This window comes from Vipera berus (assembly GCF_964194415.1).
Source record: "Vipera berus genome assembly, chromosome: 4".
In the NCBI taxonomy this organism is placed as follows: domain Eukaryota; kingdom Metazoa; phylum Chordata; class Lepidosauria; order Squamata; family Viperidae; genus Vipera; species Vipera berus.
This window is the reverse complement of record NC_138206.1, coordinates 35,950,810-35,966,846: the sequence shown is the minus strand read 5'-3', so window position 1 is coordinate 35,966,846 and position 16,037 is coordinate 35,950,810. Positions and strand designations below refer to the sequence as shown.

At 36.8% G+C, this 16,037-nt stretch overlaps 1 protein-coding gene across 8 annotated transcripts in view; it reads left to right on the top strand.

Moving 5' to 3' along the window:
* The window catches only part of CD47 (CD47 molecule), a 76,843-nt gene that overhangs the window by 48,853 nt on the left and 11,953 nt on the right, over nt 1–16,037 (top strand). For 5 of the 8 annotated variants that reach the window (XM_081326706.1, XM_081326707.1, XM_081326705.1 and 2 more), the window contains 5 exons: nt 6,230–6,331; nt 7,990–8,082; nt 9,169–9,264; nt 10,807–10,899; nt 14,947–14,978. In XM_081326706.1, coding sequence (XP_081182832.1) covers nt 6,230–6,331; nt 7,990–8,082; nt 9,169–9,264; nt 10,807–10,899; nt 14,947–14,978 — 416 coding nt within the window. The other 3 variants (XR_014026293.1, XM_081326708.1, XM_081326709.1) reach the window with 3 other exon arrangements.

The following is a 16,037-nucleotide window of genomic DNA, read 5'->3' as shown; positions in this document are numbered from 1 at the left end:
TTCAAACTAGTGTAACTTAGTCTGAGGTGTTTAATAACATAACAATTCCAACTAAATTTACTTGAAAATAAATTTTACAATATTGGCATCTTGTAACGAGCTACGTTTATTTGAGGGAAGCTTTGTTCCTGTAATCATAACCATGACAACATAAAAAGTCCAGACTTGCCTAAGAAGATCAAGTGACTCATGTACCAGGAAACGAAGTAAATACCAGTGTTGAAGCAAGCTCCACTGTGGATCCATCTAGAGGAACTTTATTATATATTATAACATATTTAGACCTAGAAATCTTCAATAAACAAATCAGGCAGTTAAACAAGAAAGATAGATAAAGGAAGCAAAGATGAAGCTACCCAACTGAGCAAAACAATTAAAAATGTTTAAAAAAAAGTTAAAAAAGAATTAAACAACCAATGCCTTTGTATCTTTGGCAGTTTTATTGTAGTGATTGTTTTCCCAAGGCTTTTAGGTAGAAAATCCAAATCCCAGTTCAAACCAATGGACTTGTTTCTATAAACTCCCAGGATCTGAAACTTGGACTGGATGAAGGTGGGAGGAGAGACCCCGTTTCTCCCAATCTGGATCTCAGCTCCAGCCTTTAATGGAATAGGCCAATGGCTTGTAAACTACTTAAAGTACTAGAATTATAAACTACTTGAAGAGTTACAATTTTTCCAGCTGTTTGTTTCAGTCATAGTCTAGATATGTCAAACTCGCGACGTCATGTGACTTTGCACAACGTATCGGGACAATTTTGCCATTGCCGGCAATAGGGTGGGCACGGCTTCCGCATGACGCATCTGGCCTGTGGGCCGGCAGTTTGACACCCCTGGTGTAGATCAAGGATGGGTTTGCAGATATATTATTATTCATAACAATTACAAACTGATCAAACACAGCCAAACTAGAGTCTTGGACTTTAAAAGAGCTAATTTCAATAAACAGAGAGACCATGGGAAGAATTCCATGGATGAGAATCCTAAAGGGGAAAACAACTCAAGAAGCTTGGGAAATTTTGAAAAGTGAGATCATAAAGGCCCAGTCTAGTACAATACCAACAAAGAAGAAAAATAACAGCTCTCAAAAGAAACCAGCATGGCTGCATAAAGAACTCTCTGATAAATTGAAAGATAAAAAGGACAAGTATAAGAATTGGAAAGAGGGGCACATAACTAAGTCAGAATATCAGCAAATAGCCCGTGCCTGCAAAGATGAAGTGAGGAAAGCTAAGGCTCAAAATGAACTAAGGCTTGCGACCAAAGTCAAAAATAACAAAAAATGCTTCTTTCAACATATAAAAAACAAGAAAAAAGTTAAGGAAATGATTGGTCCATTAGTGGGGGAAAGTGGCAAGAAGGTGACAAGCAATAGGGAGAAAGCAGAACTATTTAATTCGTTTTTTGCATCTGTCTTTACACAAAGGGAAAAAACAGTCCAACCTACCCAAACCAGTGCCATAAAAAACCAGAATAGAAACGCAAGTTAAGATAGGCAAGAAAATGGTAAGTGAGCACCTGTCCAGCCTAGACAAGTTCAAATCACCAGGCCCAGATGGATTACACCCCAAGGTTCTGAAGGAACTGGCAGACGTGATCTCAGAACCACTGAACTATATTTTTCAAAGATCCCGGAGCACTGGGGAACTACCAGAGGACTGGAAGAGAGCTGATGTAGTTCCCATCTTCAAAAAAGGGGAAAAAATAGATCCAGGAAACTACAGACCTATCAGCCTGACCTCAATACCTGGGAAGATTCTGGAAAAGATAATCAAACAACAAATCAGCGAACACCTTGATGCAAACAAAGTCATCACTAAAAGTCAACATGGGTTTGTCAAAAACAGATCATGCCAGACAAATCTTATTACATTCTTTGACCAAGTGACAAAACTAGTGGACCAGAGGAATGCTGTAGATATAATTTACTTGGACTTCAGTAAGGCATTTGATAAAGTAGATCACAACCTACTACTTGATAAGATAGAAAAATGTGGGTTAGATAGCATCACCACCAGATGGATTCGTAGCTGGCTGACAGGCCGTACTCAGTGTGTGGTCCTCAATGGAACCGCATCTACATGGAAGGAAGTGTGTAGTGGGGTGCCCCAGGGCTCTGTTCTGGGCCCAGTGCTCTTCAATATCTTCATTAACGATTTGGATGAGGGGATAGATGGGGAACTCATCAAATTTGCAGATGACACCAAGCTGGCAGAAGATAGGCTTAAGATACAGAAGGATCTGGACAGACTCGAACACTGGGCACTATCTAACAAAATGAAATTCAATGGTGAAAAAAGTAAGGTTCTACATTTAGGCAGGAAAAATCAAATGCATAGGTATAGTATAGGTGGTACCTTGCTCAATAGTAGTAACTGTGAGAGGGATCTCAGAGTCTTAGTAGACAATCAATTCAATATGAGCCAGCAGTGTGCTGCAGCTGCCAAAAAAGTCAGCACAGTGCTAGGCTGCATTAACAGAGGGATAGAATCAAGATCAAGTGAAGTACTAATACCACTTTACAATGCTTTGGTAAGGCCACACCTGGAATACTGCATCCAGTTTTGGTCACCACGATGTAAAAAAGATGTCGAGACTCTAGAAAGGGTACAGAGAAGAGCAACAAAGATGATTAGGGGGCTGGAGGCTAAAACATATAGGGAACGGTTGTTGGAATTGGGTATGTGTAGTTTAATGAAGAGAAGGGTGAGGGGTGACATGATAGCAGTGTTCCAATATCTCAGGGGCTACCACAAAGAAGAGGGAGTCAAGCTATTCTCCAAAGCACCTGAAAGCAGGACAAGAAGCAACGGATGGAAACTAGTCAAGGAGAGAAGCAACCTAGAACTAAGGAGAAACTTCCTGACAGTTAGAACAATTAACCAGTGGAACAACTTGCCTCCAGAGGTGGTGAATGCTCCAACACTGGAGACTGGACAGCCATTTGCCTGAAATGGTATAAGGTTTCCTGCCTGAGCAGGGGGTTGGACTAGATGAGCTCCAAGGTCCCTTCCAACTTTATTATTATTATTATTGTATTATATATTTTTATGTTTTCATTATATCATTAGGCTCCTTATGATTACTGCAATTGCTATCATTCCATACAAACAATAAACAAAATCTTTATTTTTCCTGACAGATTTTCATTAATTTCTCAACCAATTGTTAATTCCTATTGTTTGTTTAATTTTTTTTAGTTTAACTTACTTAGCAGCTTGATACCTACCTTGAGACTGGCTCCTCGTGTTTTTTTTTTCAGGGTTTGAAACACTGCAGCTTGCTGGATTATAAGAAGCAAGTGTTACTTAGCAGATAGACTTTACCTAGATACTGCTGCCATCACTGATGGAAGAGAATGAAAAAAAGGGAAGAGGGTATTAGTGTCTGCATTTATTTAGGCAAGAGGGGTACAATTTAATGACAAGTACAGTGATATTGGAATCTTATGTAATTCTAACAGCTATAGAACATAGGATTTTTTGGAGACCACATTGGTGGAATTCCCACTCCAGAGAGGTTCCATTAGTATGAGCATTAGCATTATTCAGTGCTAGGTCAAGAGCTTTCTATTTTCCATGATTTTTCTGTCTTCTTAAAATAATCAGCTTTTAATTGTATTTTGTTAGTTTTACATTTTTCCATGACTGCCTAGCCACTACCTAGTTTATATGATGATATCAGTTGGAAATGCTAAGCCTTGGATAATAAGTGGGGAAGCTAGATATATTTATTTTTTTATTGTTTAATCAGTATCTAGGGCTACCCACTTGCCAAGACGTCTGTCAGAGGAATAAAAAAGATCTATAGAAAGAATACTAAAAAAGTTAACCCCACCAGGGAAAAAAAGATAAAATATGGAACAATTAAATAGTTACATAGCAATTGCTCAGTGATTGATGTCACAGCTTTTATGGGTATTATGTTTGTGCAAAAGGTCATCAGGTGTTGGCATTAGGTAGTGTGACCATTTCAGGGCCATATTCAGAGACTTGGGATCTTTTCAGGCTTCCTAATAACAACCATGTTGCTTATCCAATCGGTAGGCTCAGATACTGAATTAATATGTCTTCAGCTTCATACTTGTCCAGTTGTACTTTGACCAGCAGCTTAATGGCTATTTGCACATTGTGTGGGGCACATTGTACTGGTGAAATGGCAGGTTCAAGTTCAAAGTGAACCTCTCCTGGAACAGATACTATGGGGCCCTCAAACACTTCATTGTAGTCTTGGAGGATTTGCTGTTTTGTCACTGGCCTCACCAAGGATTTTGAGGGGTGAATCTCGACATTGTGTAACTCAGCCAGAATGGTGAACTGCATCAAACCCAGATGCTCACATGTTGATCCAGACAATAGTGGTTTCTGATCGTCTTCCACAATATCAAATTCAAGTTTGTGGATACCCCCACATATGCTGCATTCTGTTTGGAAATGTCCCAAAGATTCTATTACTTCTCCTGAATATAAGTTCAGTTTGGTGCTACTAGGCTGAAGAGGTATTTCAGGTGCCAGTTTCATTTTGTTTTTTAAATTTATGACATCACATGTTACACCCGAATCCAGCTAGCAGGTTTGGATTATGTTATTTGATCTGAGATTTACGAACCATTTTTTACTCTTAAGAGTTTACAGTACCAATGCAGTCTTTTGTGTAAACCACATTGGCAGTAGACATCCAGTAACAACACTTCCTATGGGTTGAGTCTGTTGGGTGGTTGCAAACGTCTGCCACTAGGGGTGAAGATTGGCCCATAGATTGCTGTCACGCTCCTATCTAGTGGACATTGATGGAACTCTCTATCATCACAATCGTGTGGATCCACCTGTGGCTGAGCAGCCTGACTTGCAACCTGATTCTCCATATCCTGTGGACAGCCCGACTCACCTGGTATTACTGGGCCACACTTACCCAGTGGCTATTGGGAATGCACAGTACTGATGCCACAGACCAATGCTAATAACAGCCATGAGCAAGCCAGTATACCTGACAGCAGTCAAAGGGAGACTGTCCCAGTAAGAGGTGAGAAGATCCCAGCAACCTCAGCAAGGTTGGAGAAACTCTTAGTGTAGAGGGCCAGTCTTCACCTGTAGTGGCAGACGTTCGCAACCACCCAACAGATTCAACCTATAGCAAGTGTTGTTACTAGTTCTCATCCAAAATTGCAATGTTTGATTAACATGATAAGGAGAAGATCTTATGGGTGTTATGTTTACCTTATATGCAGCTCTATCATCCATCTCTGTTGTATTTGTTTCCTGTGTCATATAGCTACTCTATGATTCATTTCTATTGTTCCTGTGATGCATTTCTTGTTCCTGTAGTTGTATTCCCTCTCTCTGAAAAAGAGTTTTGCACAGTGAGGCCTTGTATTTACTGACTCCACATGAAACAACAACAGAACCTGTGAGAGCTTTACTTAGGAAGGTTTAAATACTCTCCTAAAAGTCAGCAAGATTGGGATCATACAGAATTTTCTTTCTTTCTTTCTTTCTTTCTTTCTTTCTTTCTTTCTTTCTTTCTTTCTTTCTTTCTTTCTTTCTTTCTTTCTTTCTTTCTTTCTTTCTTTCTTTCTTTCTTTCGGGGGGATATTCTTCCAAAGGCAGACATGCTTAAGCATTGCACAAGTTTGTTGTCTGGGTCTCACACCTTTGTTTATCTTTCCTTTGAGGTGATTGCCTTAATTGTTTTCTTGTTAATCCTTCTTAAGTGTGATCTTTGAAGATTAGATCTCACATAGTGTAAGTGAATGTTGCCTTACAAAATTCATTCTGATTTTTTTAAAAACTAGAGATACACAATTTGCACCTCCCAAACCTATGTGTGACTTGGATTACATTTGCATCCAAGCTTTTCAGAATTCTGCAACGCAGATGAAAAATAAAGTTGTAAGAGGCCATGTACGCCAAGCACAGCAATCCCATCAGATGGCTGTCTAGCTTTTAGAGCATCTCCAGGAAAATGCCCCTCCTCCCCCACGCCGTGGGCCTAAATAAATAAATAATATGGGAGTGCAATCTTAACAAAGCCAATGTATTGGTTTATTTCTAAAACATTCTTGTGTTTTATAATTAATGCTACCCCAAATCTCTGTCTCTGTCTCTCTCTGTCTCTCACACACACACATACAGCAATAATATTCTGTTGATGCTCTTCAAAGGCATAATTTGAAAGCCATGTATTTAAGCATTTAGTCTAATTGTTGTTTTCATCCTTTATTTTTCTTTTAGCTATAAAGTTTGACATGGAATTTGAAAGGAAAATTGGCTTAAGTTTTACAGGACTATTAATAACAATTTTTGCTGTGACTGGTACCATTCTTTTTGCCCAAGGTAAGAATTTTAATAAATAAATGTACTCCATCAAGCTAAACTGGGCCTTAAGCTATGTACAAAATTTGATAATAGCCAGTATGTGACTGATAATAGTTTTTACATAAAAACAGGCAAATTATATAATGTATGAAAGATTCAAAATGTCACTGAGTGAATTAAAGATATTATTCCTAACCCTGATTAAATTACTACTTTTATTTCTACTACTATAACTGTCCTAATTTTATAGGTCCAACAGATCTTTTGAATACAGAACCTTGGTATATATTATTCCTGCTACATATTAAATATTTATTTATTAGAAATATTATAAAAACACAATAATTGGTCATGGTTCCCTCTCACTCTCCTTGCTGATTTTTATTATACAAAATATATTTTTTAGTTTTCTTGTTTTTAATAAATCACCACAAATATCAAATAAAAGGAATCTTAAATACACTGTTGTTTGTTCAGCTGATTTGCAATCATAAACAGCCAAAATTGAGACCAGAAAGAGTAGAAATCCTTCATTAAAATATAAAATAGTTTATATAGATGAAGCATTTCCACTATTGTTGTCATTTAAAAATATTTGTATTAGTATTTTCATTCTGTGTTGTTAGGATAATTTCCCCTTACTATTGGATAAACATTTAACAGGAAATGGTATTTCTCTTGAGCTATTCTTTCCCTCAGGAGGCACTTAAATAGGTCAGCTTTATAATTTTCTGCTAATTTTAGAATACAATCATTACAATTATTTCCAAGGGTGAAATTCTTATAAGAAGCTATTTTACATGTTCCAATGTTAATATTACTTTCTAGCTAAGAACTAGTAATTAGTGACATATCAAAAAATTATATGGATTAAATATGGATTGGTGAATATATATATATATACATATATATATATATATATATATATATATATATATATATATATATATATATATATATATATTCATCAATCCATATTTAATCCATATAATTTTTGATATCATATATACTGTATATATATATATATATATATATATATATATATATATATATATGTATGTATGTATGTATGTATGTATGTATGTATGTATGTATGTGTGTGTGTGTGTTAAGTATTTATCAAGTCTTTTGAATACCTTGCTAGTTAAATCTTCTTTCCTGTTTCAGCCTATCCCAAGGCTATCCGCAGGCTATAGTCACAACTTATGACAGTTCATTATTTGTGTAAATTATTCAAATTGCTAATAAAGAATTAGGGAGGCTGATATGGCCATTTCAAACTTATTTTGTTCTCATCAGTCAGTCATACCCTTTATCTGAGTCAAATGTGTTCCCTTTCTTGCTTTCCTACTGCATTTTTATTAGTTGCAAATTTTAGAGCTAAGGGCTAACCTTTTTCTTTGCATGTAGCAATTTTATTCCTAGCCAATATGGTTAGTGGTGGGGAATATTGGTGATTCTACAATATCTGGAAATCCACAGGTCCTCCAGCCCATTTGTATTGGAATAAAATAAAAAAGTCAACTTGAAAAAAATAGAAATATCCTTTGGCTTAAACTTGATGGTCTATTCGTTGTGATTCCCATTGCAGTTATTCTTAATATCAATAGTATTATTATATAATAGCTTGACAGTAAAGACTGGATTGATTTTTTAAAAAAATTGACTTCATCCAGGTGGATATCCAACATCGGTTAAAGCTGGTATCGGCATCATTGTCATCCCTGTAATCATTGTAGTGCCTCTTTTATACTTCCTGTTCACATCAGGTGAGAATCTTCTCATTTACTTGATCACTATATTTCTTTTTAGAGACTAAGTTAAATGTAATTCTGAAGGTGTAGGGGGAATGCAGAAGGGGGAAAATCATAAAATTAGTAAAAATTCTAGATTGGCACTGAATAACAGTATACTCATTGAACTTTAGACAACATTTGGGGAGAAGAAGGAAAAGATTCAGAATTTTGAATTGGCACCAGAGTACCAAATTGTGACATTGCCAAGGGGATTTTTTTTTGTTTGCGTTGATATATCAAAATATCACTTAGAGATTCCTTTGATGTATCAAAGTATCACTTTTCTTGAAGTGAAGAGATGATCTTTTATTGTGAGACAAGAATTTGAGCTAAAAATACCCACTAGGGATATATGTACGAAACTTTATTTTCTTTATAAGTAGGTGCACACTAACTAATGGGCTGATTTAAGGGCTGTACTTGTTGTCAGGGTTGGCATTAGGCTAAGGCCAAGTAGGCATTAGCTTAGAGCACCAAAGCTTAGAAGGCACCACAATATGAATCGTTCTAAATATGGAAATTTTCATCAGTAAAAGATGGAGCCATAAATCAGTGTGGCCTAGGGGTTCCATATACTCTTGTGCCAGTCAGCACTGTTTGTTGGCCTTTATTATCTAAATTCTATTCTACTACATTATACTGAGAGTTGTGTAAGCCTCTTTGGTGTAGCAATTGTATCAGGATAGAAACTAGGAGACCTGGAGTTGTAGTCCTGCCTTAGGCATCTTGGACAAGTCACTTTCTTTCAGTTGTTAGAAGGAGGCAATAGGAAGCTATTTCTGAAAAACCTTGCCAAGAAAACTCAGGGACTTGTCCAGGCAGTCTTTGACAATCTGGCACAAATGAACACAAGAAAAAATAATTGAGAATTTCACATAAAACAAGTTACTCTGGGATTATACCATTTATCCTTCCTGATATTGTTATCTGCTTCATACCCCATGCCAGATACATATTTGTACAAGTTTAAATTATTTTTGGGAAGATCCTGACTTGTTCTGTTTCTCATTTGTTTCTGAATATGCTCTTTTCTCAGTAACATTATTGTTCTTTCCCTAGTTTTTGAGAAGCAACCACTTTTTGCAGTTATTTTGCTAGCTCTGAAAGCACTTGGATATGTAATTTCTGTGGCTGGATTTGCTTTGTGCGTGACAGGTAAACTATGTACTTTATCAAAGTAATATGTGTTACAGCTTGGTTCTAAAGAAGTTACTTAACTTTTATACTGTGGCTGTCACAAACTAAAACAAAATTACCACAAAGCATAGCTATATGTCTATATCAAATTCAATACTTTTCAGATATTATCAACCCATATCAAATGCTTCTGGACTTCCAGGGTACTAGTTAGCATGGGAAAGAATGCTGGCCCTTGCAGCTCAGCATCATCTTACATGGTCTTGAAAAGAAGGTAATAAACCAAAAGTCCAAAGTATTGCAAGCATCACTGCTGAAAAGAATGGATACCTTTGAAGATTAGCTTATCTGTAGCTTAATTTGGGCTTCCCTTTGTAATGCTGTCTGTTTTTTTCCTTTCTTGCCCTTGCTTTCCCCCCCTTACCTTCTGTTTATTCATTTTATTCCCTCGTTTTGCTTTCCTTCCTGTCTTAACCCATTTCTCTGTGGTCCTTCCCTCACTCCCATGCTCCCTTCCTTCTAGTTGCTATGTGCTATGGTTGTGCATGTCTTCAGTTCTAGAGGGAAAAGGCACTTGGCACAGTGGCCTGCATGTAAGCATCTGTAGGCATCTCCTAAAGCCAACCATGGATTTTCCCAGGCTGCTGCTGCTGCTGCTGTAGCTGTTTATAGCAGATACTCAACTCTGGGAAAAGACATGGCTGCTTTAAGGAGCTGCCAAAGAGGAAAAAAAGATTACCTTTCGTGTTTTGTTTCTTTTGAACAAATATGGTATTTTATATCTTTTGCATTGCTTTCATGTTTCCCATCCTGAGCGTTTGTATGACAGGTGGGATACAAATATAACAAATAAAGCTATAAATAAAGGTACTGCATTAATATGGGGCTACCATATCAGAACTGTAAAATTCCAAATAGATAAAACTCTCTTTGCTGCCATCTAGTGATTATTGCACTTTTTTGAAGCCTAGATATGGAAGTCCTATATAATATGAACTGTGAAGCATTTTGATATAATTTAAATAGTATCATTTTTTGAGCTTATGGTTTTGTTCAGTATTGTGGACTACTGTATCCTGCTCTCTGATGAACTGGTGGTTGTGAGAACAGATATATTACCATGACAGACATTTTGTTATGCATGTCAAGCTTCCTTCATGGCATATTTTTTGTAAGAGTTTGAGTTAAAATTCCAGATATGCCTGTCAAGTCTCTGGGTTGTGGGTTCCTTCTTACATTTTGAAATGTTTAATTATTATGTAACTGTTTTAACTGATACAACCTTCCCTATATAGATTAAGCAGACTCATGCACGCGCATACTATTCTGTCATAAAAAAATAAATAAAATTCTGTTAGTCTGAACTTTTATATAGTAAAGCCATGAAAAAATCAAATCTAATTTATGTATACAATTTGAAGATGTCCTTGCATTATCTCCTATCATGTCTGAAAAATGTAAGGTATATGACCACTCAAATATCTTTACAACATTGTTCAGAGCCCCCTTTTTCATAATCTTTCACTGCTAACCTAAATGCCCACCTCTTTTTCTCAACAGCATGTCAACCAAAACATGGATCTGTTCTGATTGCAGGCTTAGCAATTATGGGCGCTGTAGGAGCAATTGGCTTAATTTACATTATTATTATTGGTAAGTAATTTCTGAAGAAAATGTTTACTCATTTATTTCATACAAAGACTGTTTGACCCCAGATGATTCTAGGTATGTTATTTTTTAAAAAAAATAAATTAAGAATTATGAAAGAAAAAAAGAAAAAGAAACAGATGATAAGTATTCAGAAGGTAAACTGTGTAATGGCACATTATCCAACTCAGTTACTATGTGAAGTAGGCGAGGGCCATACGCTGGCCACTTCCAGCCAATGGTGCATTTCTTCATACCTCATGAAGGATGACACTTCCCCAGCTGTGTTTCTTGCCTGTTTTCTCCCTCCCTCATCTTAAATATTTTCCCACCACTGGAAGGAAGGAAGGAAGGAAGGAAGGAAGGAAGGAAGGAAGGAAGGAAGGAAGGAAGGAGAGAGATGGTCTGAGGGAAGTCCTGCCTTAGTCCTTCTCTGCTGCCCTTTCACCATCCACTTGCTCCCTCCTCCTGGCCTATTCTGGGGGGTCTCCATCCTATTGCTAAGGAAGCTTTGGATACAAAGCCAGGTCTCCTCACATGGAGAGGGAGTGGGCCCCCCTCTTGACTTTGCCCTCGTACCCATCATGAGCAATCTGGGTAAGTAAAGCAAGCACAGCAGCAGCAGACTTGAGGAGGAGGTAGGTGCAGCTGGGCACCCCCTTGGGGAAGAGGGGCTGGGCTTAGTGCCGCGGGTGCTTGAGTGCTGGGCTGGGCATTTGACCTCTGTGCCACCGTCCAGCCCCCCCCTGCATGGCCTGAGAGGAACAGTGAGGCTCCTCCAGTGGACCATGCCTTGGCACTTGCCCCAGTCCCATCTCCTTCTGCCAGAGACCCTCAGATCTGTTCCACTCCTGCCCAGGCCCCCATAGGTACCCTTGACGCGAATAATGTAGAGCTGGCCATGCCCACCCAATAGGCCACACACACTCCAGCCACGCCCACCCAGTACGCCCTGCCCCCCCCCAAGGGCAACTGCAATGCTGATGCGGCCCTCAATGAAATTGAGTTTGACACCCCTACCATAAACTCTTTCTTTACTTTGCACAGAATTACTCTTTTTAATTTATTCAGATACAGTGCTAAGCATAATGTGCTGTTACTGTAGCTTATGTTTTGTCATGAGATGACATCATTTCATAGTATTTTGTGAAGACCTGGGCACTATGGCTTGTTGAGCAAACCATATTTAAATTATTGGATTAGTGTATGAATTCAACCATTCTGTTTACATTAAATTTTCCCCTATAGAAAATGTTCAAAATATGTATGCTGCAACGGGAGCTTTCACTCTCAATAGTTACTTCAGACTATGATTATTTTCTTTATGGATAAATCCTCACTGCTGCATGGATAGAGAACTAATCATGCTAGGTAGAAATATAAGCAAAGGCACGACTGTGACTATTTAAACAAGTAAAGGTCAAACAAGCACTGTTCAATAGTGGTTGTTTAATCCTGAGTTATATCAAATACAGAGAAGTACTTGAGTCCAGAATTATCTACTCAAGCGTCACATTTAGAGTTACTTTTTAGTATATGTTTTCCATTAATTTATTAGTGCATTGCGTTGTTACGCATGTTTTTCAGTGAGGGGCATGTCTCATCATATATGATTGGTTTGTTTGCTACAATCTTCCAAAGATGTATCAGGTACCTAATTTTATTTCTATTATAGTACAAAGAGAAAGAGTTGCACTATCATGGATTAACGGTATCTCTACAATGTGTTCCCATTAGGAACTTTATTATAATGCATTTGTGCATTCAGTCAGCAGACAGAACTACTACAACTTGCTTTATTTTTATTCAAACCACTTGATTTGTCTAGCTTAGTATTTATTCTCTATTGCAGTGATGATCAGTTTCCCCCATTTTGGCCTCCTCAGGCTAGAGGGAATAGGATAGTGACCATACCAGAAGGGCAGTGTTGTATTCAAAATACTAGTATTAAACCAGAAGAACAATCAAAATAAAACCAAATGTTTCTTTCTGGAAGAAGACCATATTCAGTGTGCAAGGTTGGATAGCTTAAGATACAAAACCTGTTTTGTAGTTTTTCTGGGGCAAAATGAAAAAAATTATGTCAAAGAATGTTGGCAGAGTTATCAGGACATTTCTAGAGTGCAATCCATAGGTCCTCTGGAGCCTTAAAACGAGATGTAGGGTAAGGTTGCTCACCCATGAAATAACTCTAGCCGTGATATCACCCATGATATAACTGGCCTCTGGAATATTCCCCTGTCAAAGATGAGATTCCCCTCCCCCTACTCCTGGCCTTCCAGAAGAGCCTAAAAACTTGGCTCTGCTGCTTGGCCTGTGGCCCTATAGGGGCCCTCTACATTGGGAGTGCCTGATAGGATAGAGAAGATTCTTTCCCCGAGGCTATGTATAATTTTGGGTTTAATTTTTATTTTTATTATTTTTAAATTGCTTTTTGCACTTTTTACTTTTTTATTATATTGTAATAAATATAATAGAGTCACTATAGTATTGAGATGAGCAGCATAGAAGTCCCATAAATGAATAAATTCTATTTTAGTTTAAAACAGTTTAAACTAAATGCAGTTAGTTAAAAATCCAATAAAATTGACATTTTGCTATTGAATTTCAGTAGCACAGTTTAAAGGGGCTTCAGACAACTCAAATTGATGGCTTGCAGACAAATTCTTTGCAAATTTCCAGGGTTTCACTTTATGTGGCCCTTTGTTCTACAGTATTTTATTTTATTTTTTTATTTTAATCCCATTTATATCCTGCCCTTCTCCGAAGACTCAGGGCGGCTTACAATTTTAAGCACAAACCAATGTGCTTAGCAGTAGAATTAATGTTGATGTCCCATTATTATATCTTGATTTAAACAGCATGAATTTAGTGTAGGATGGTGATGATAAAAGGCTGCTTTGAAATAACAAAATAAAGCAATCTAAAACTGCATTAAATAATAATTTCAGCCAGCTTTGATGTAGAGAGTTATTGCCCTTATATGTAGTGCCAGCTGGAATGTAGTCATGGTTTAAAAATATTTATATCCTGTTGCTTTGTTACAAATAGCTGAACCTAATGGAAATTATAAATCAAATGATTAAATTATAGTATGAGAAAACAATCTTCAATCAACAGAGAGAAAAAATCAAAAATGACAATCTACAATAAGTATTGTTTGGTGTATTCCTGGAAGCCAGTTCACATATGCAGTTCTATCATTCAATGTCTGTGACTAGTATATACTGTGTGAATAGATTTCACATCTAAAGAACAATTTTATCTTTTCTTCTTCTTTTCCCCATCATGCATCTGCCACCAAAGGGAGACAAAAAATGTGGGGTCATCATAGAACTTTGAGACTATTTTAACACAACATTATTTTTTCTTCCTGCATGCTTAGAGTTCTAGGAGATAGGAGATGAAGGATAATGAAGATTTACTATAATCTGTACCAGAAATAATTGTTTCATGTGGTCAGATTAGAGAGTAATTCCAGGATCATCTTCGATTCCGGTATCCCAGTATCACTGCTTCCATTATAAGATCATCTTCGATTCCGGTATCCCAGTATCACTGCTTCCATTATAAGGATCCATTGTTTCAGTTGCCCAGTTTTCTTCCTATGGTCTTCTGTAAGTTTATGCTCCAGGTACAAGGAAATGAACCCATAGCAAATCATATCTGAGAAATCTACGTTAACATTTAAAGGCTAAGAGTTTAAGACCCTTTTTGGAATCATCAGATTTCTGATAGATTAATCCTGTTTTAGAAAAATGATTGTAGGAGGAGAGTTTGTTAGTTTTCAGTTAATTCTTCATTCCTCTCTTAGGCAGTTAAACTATTTAGAGTTTCCCTAACATTGCAGGGGTTTGCTTCTTATTTGTTTCCCTTAATTTAGCTTATGAGCAATGTCGTATTGCAGTAACTGAAAGATAGAAATAAACCCTCATTTAAAAATAATGAATGGAATAGTAGGTTTAAATTCTGATGAAATCACCCATGCAAAGTGATTAGATATTTGTGCTTTAGTTATCTAATCAGAAAATGTGTATTATATTTTTAACCTAGGTTCCAACTTGAAAGATCATCAACCTCCAAGGGTAAGCTTACCATTAATGTATTTGGGGTGTCTACATGGCTCAGGGAATTTGTAATGAGATGCTGAGCTTTCATAATTGCAGGTTGGTAGCAAGCAAAAACCACAGAAAACATGGCAAGAATGTGTGTTGTCACCAACAGGCTATCTATACTTTCTTCAAAGATCTTTATTGATTATGTGCCATCAAGTCAGTATCAGTTCTCTCGGAACTCATTAAACCTGGGTTTCCACATTTTTCATTCTACTCTGTAAGAAGTCTTTCTGGCAATATCTTTTCTTACCGTGTTTCATATTGAAACGGCAAAATGCAAACATGACTTGCAGCTTGATCAGTTATCCACTGGAATCAGGATGCTCTGTCAATGGATGATTGGTATTATTATATTATTCCATATGGTGAAGATGTAATGAGGTATTTAAAATTATTGTCTGAATGTAATATATTAATTACATTTTCATGCATTAGTTCATTCAATTTTATTTGAATCTATAAGCTATACAACTCCAGTAGACTCATTTGTGTTGGTTTCTTTCACCTTTTTTCCTCTGTGTGTCATTATACAGTCTCTCTTATCATTTTTCCCTTCTCTCTTTATATTAAAGCTATAAAAAAACTAAAATACCATTTATGGAGGAAATACCGTTTAAAAAACAAAATCCAAAAATGTTGGAAAAATACAGTCATGCTAATTAATTTAGAGTTTGAACCCTGAAATGGCAATTGACTTGTTCATGCTTAGTTATTAAAGAATAGCTTTAGTTATTAAAGAATAGTTATTAAAGAATTAGTTATTAAAGAATAGAATGTATATTGTCTAAGAGTGTTGCATACTGTATGTAATCCCTCACTCCATCCCAGCCTAACTGGAGGCCAGTTTTGAGTGGCATGTCAGTGGCCACAATCAAAAAAGTAGCTAGACTAATATAAAGAAGTGGGATAAAATAAAAGCTTAGTTACATGTGCACCTGACTAAAATAAAATTTAACAAATTAAATCAATTACTGTGTTAACTCCCTATACTTTTTTCTTTTGCTGTGTGTCTCTGCTTTATAATTTAAT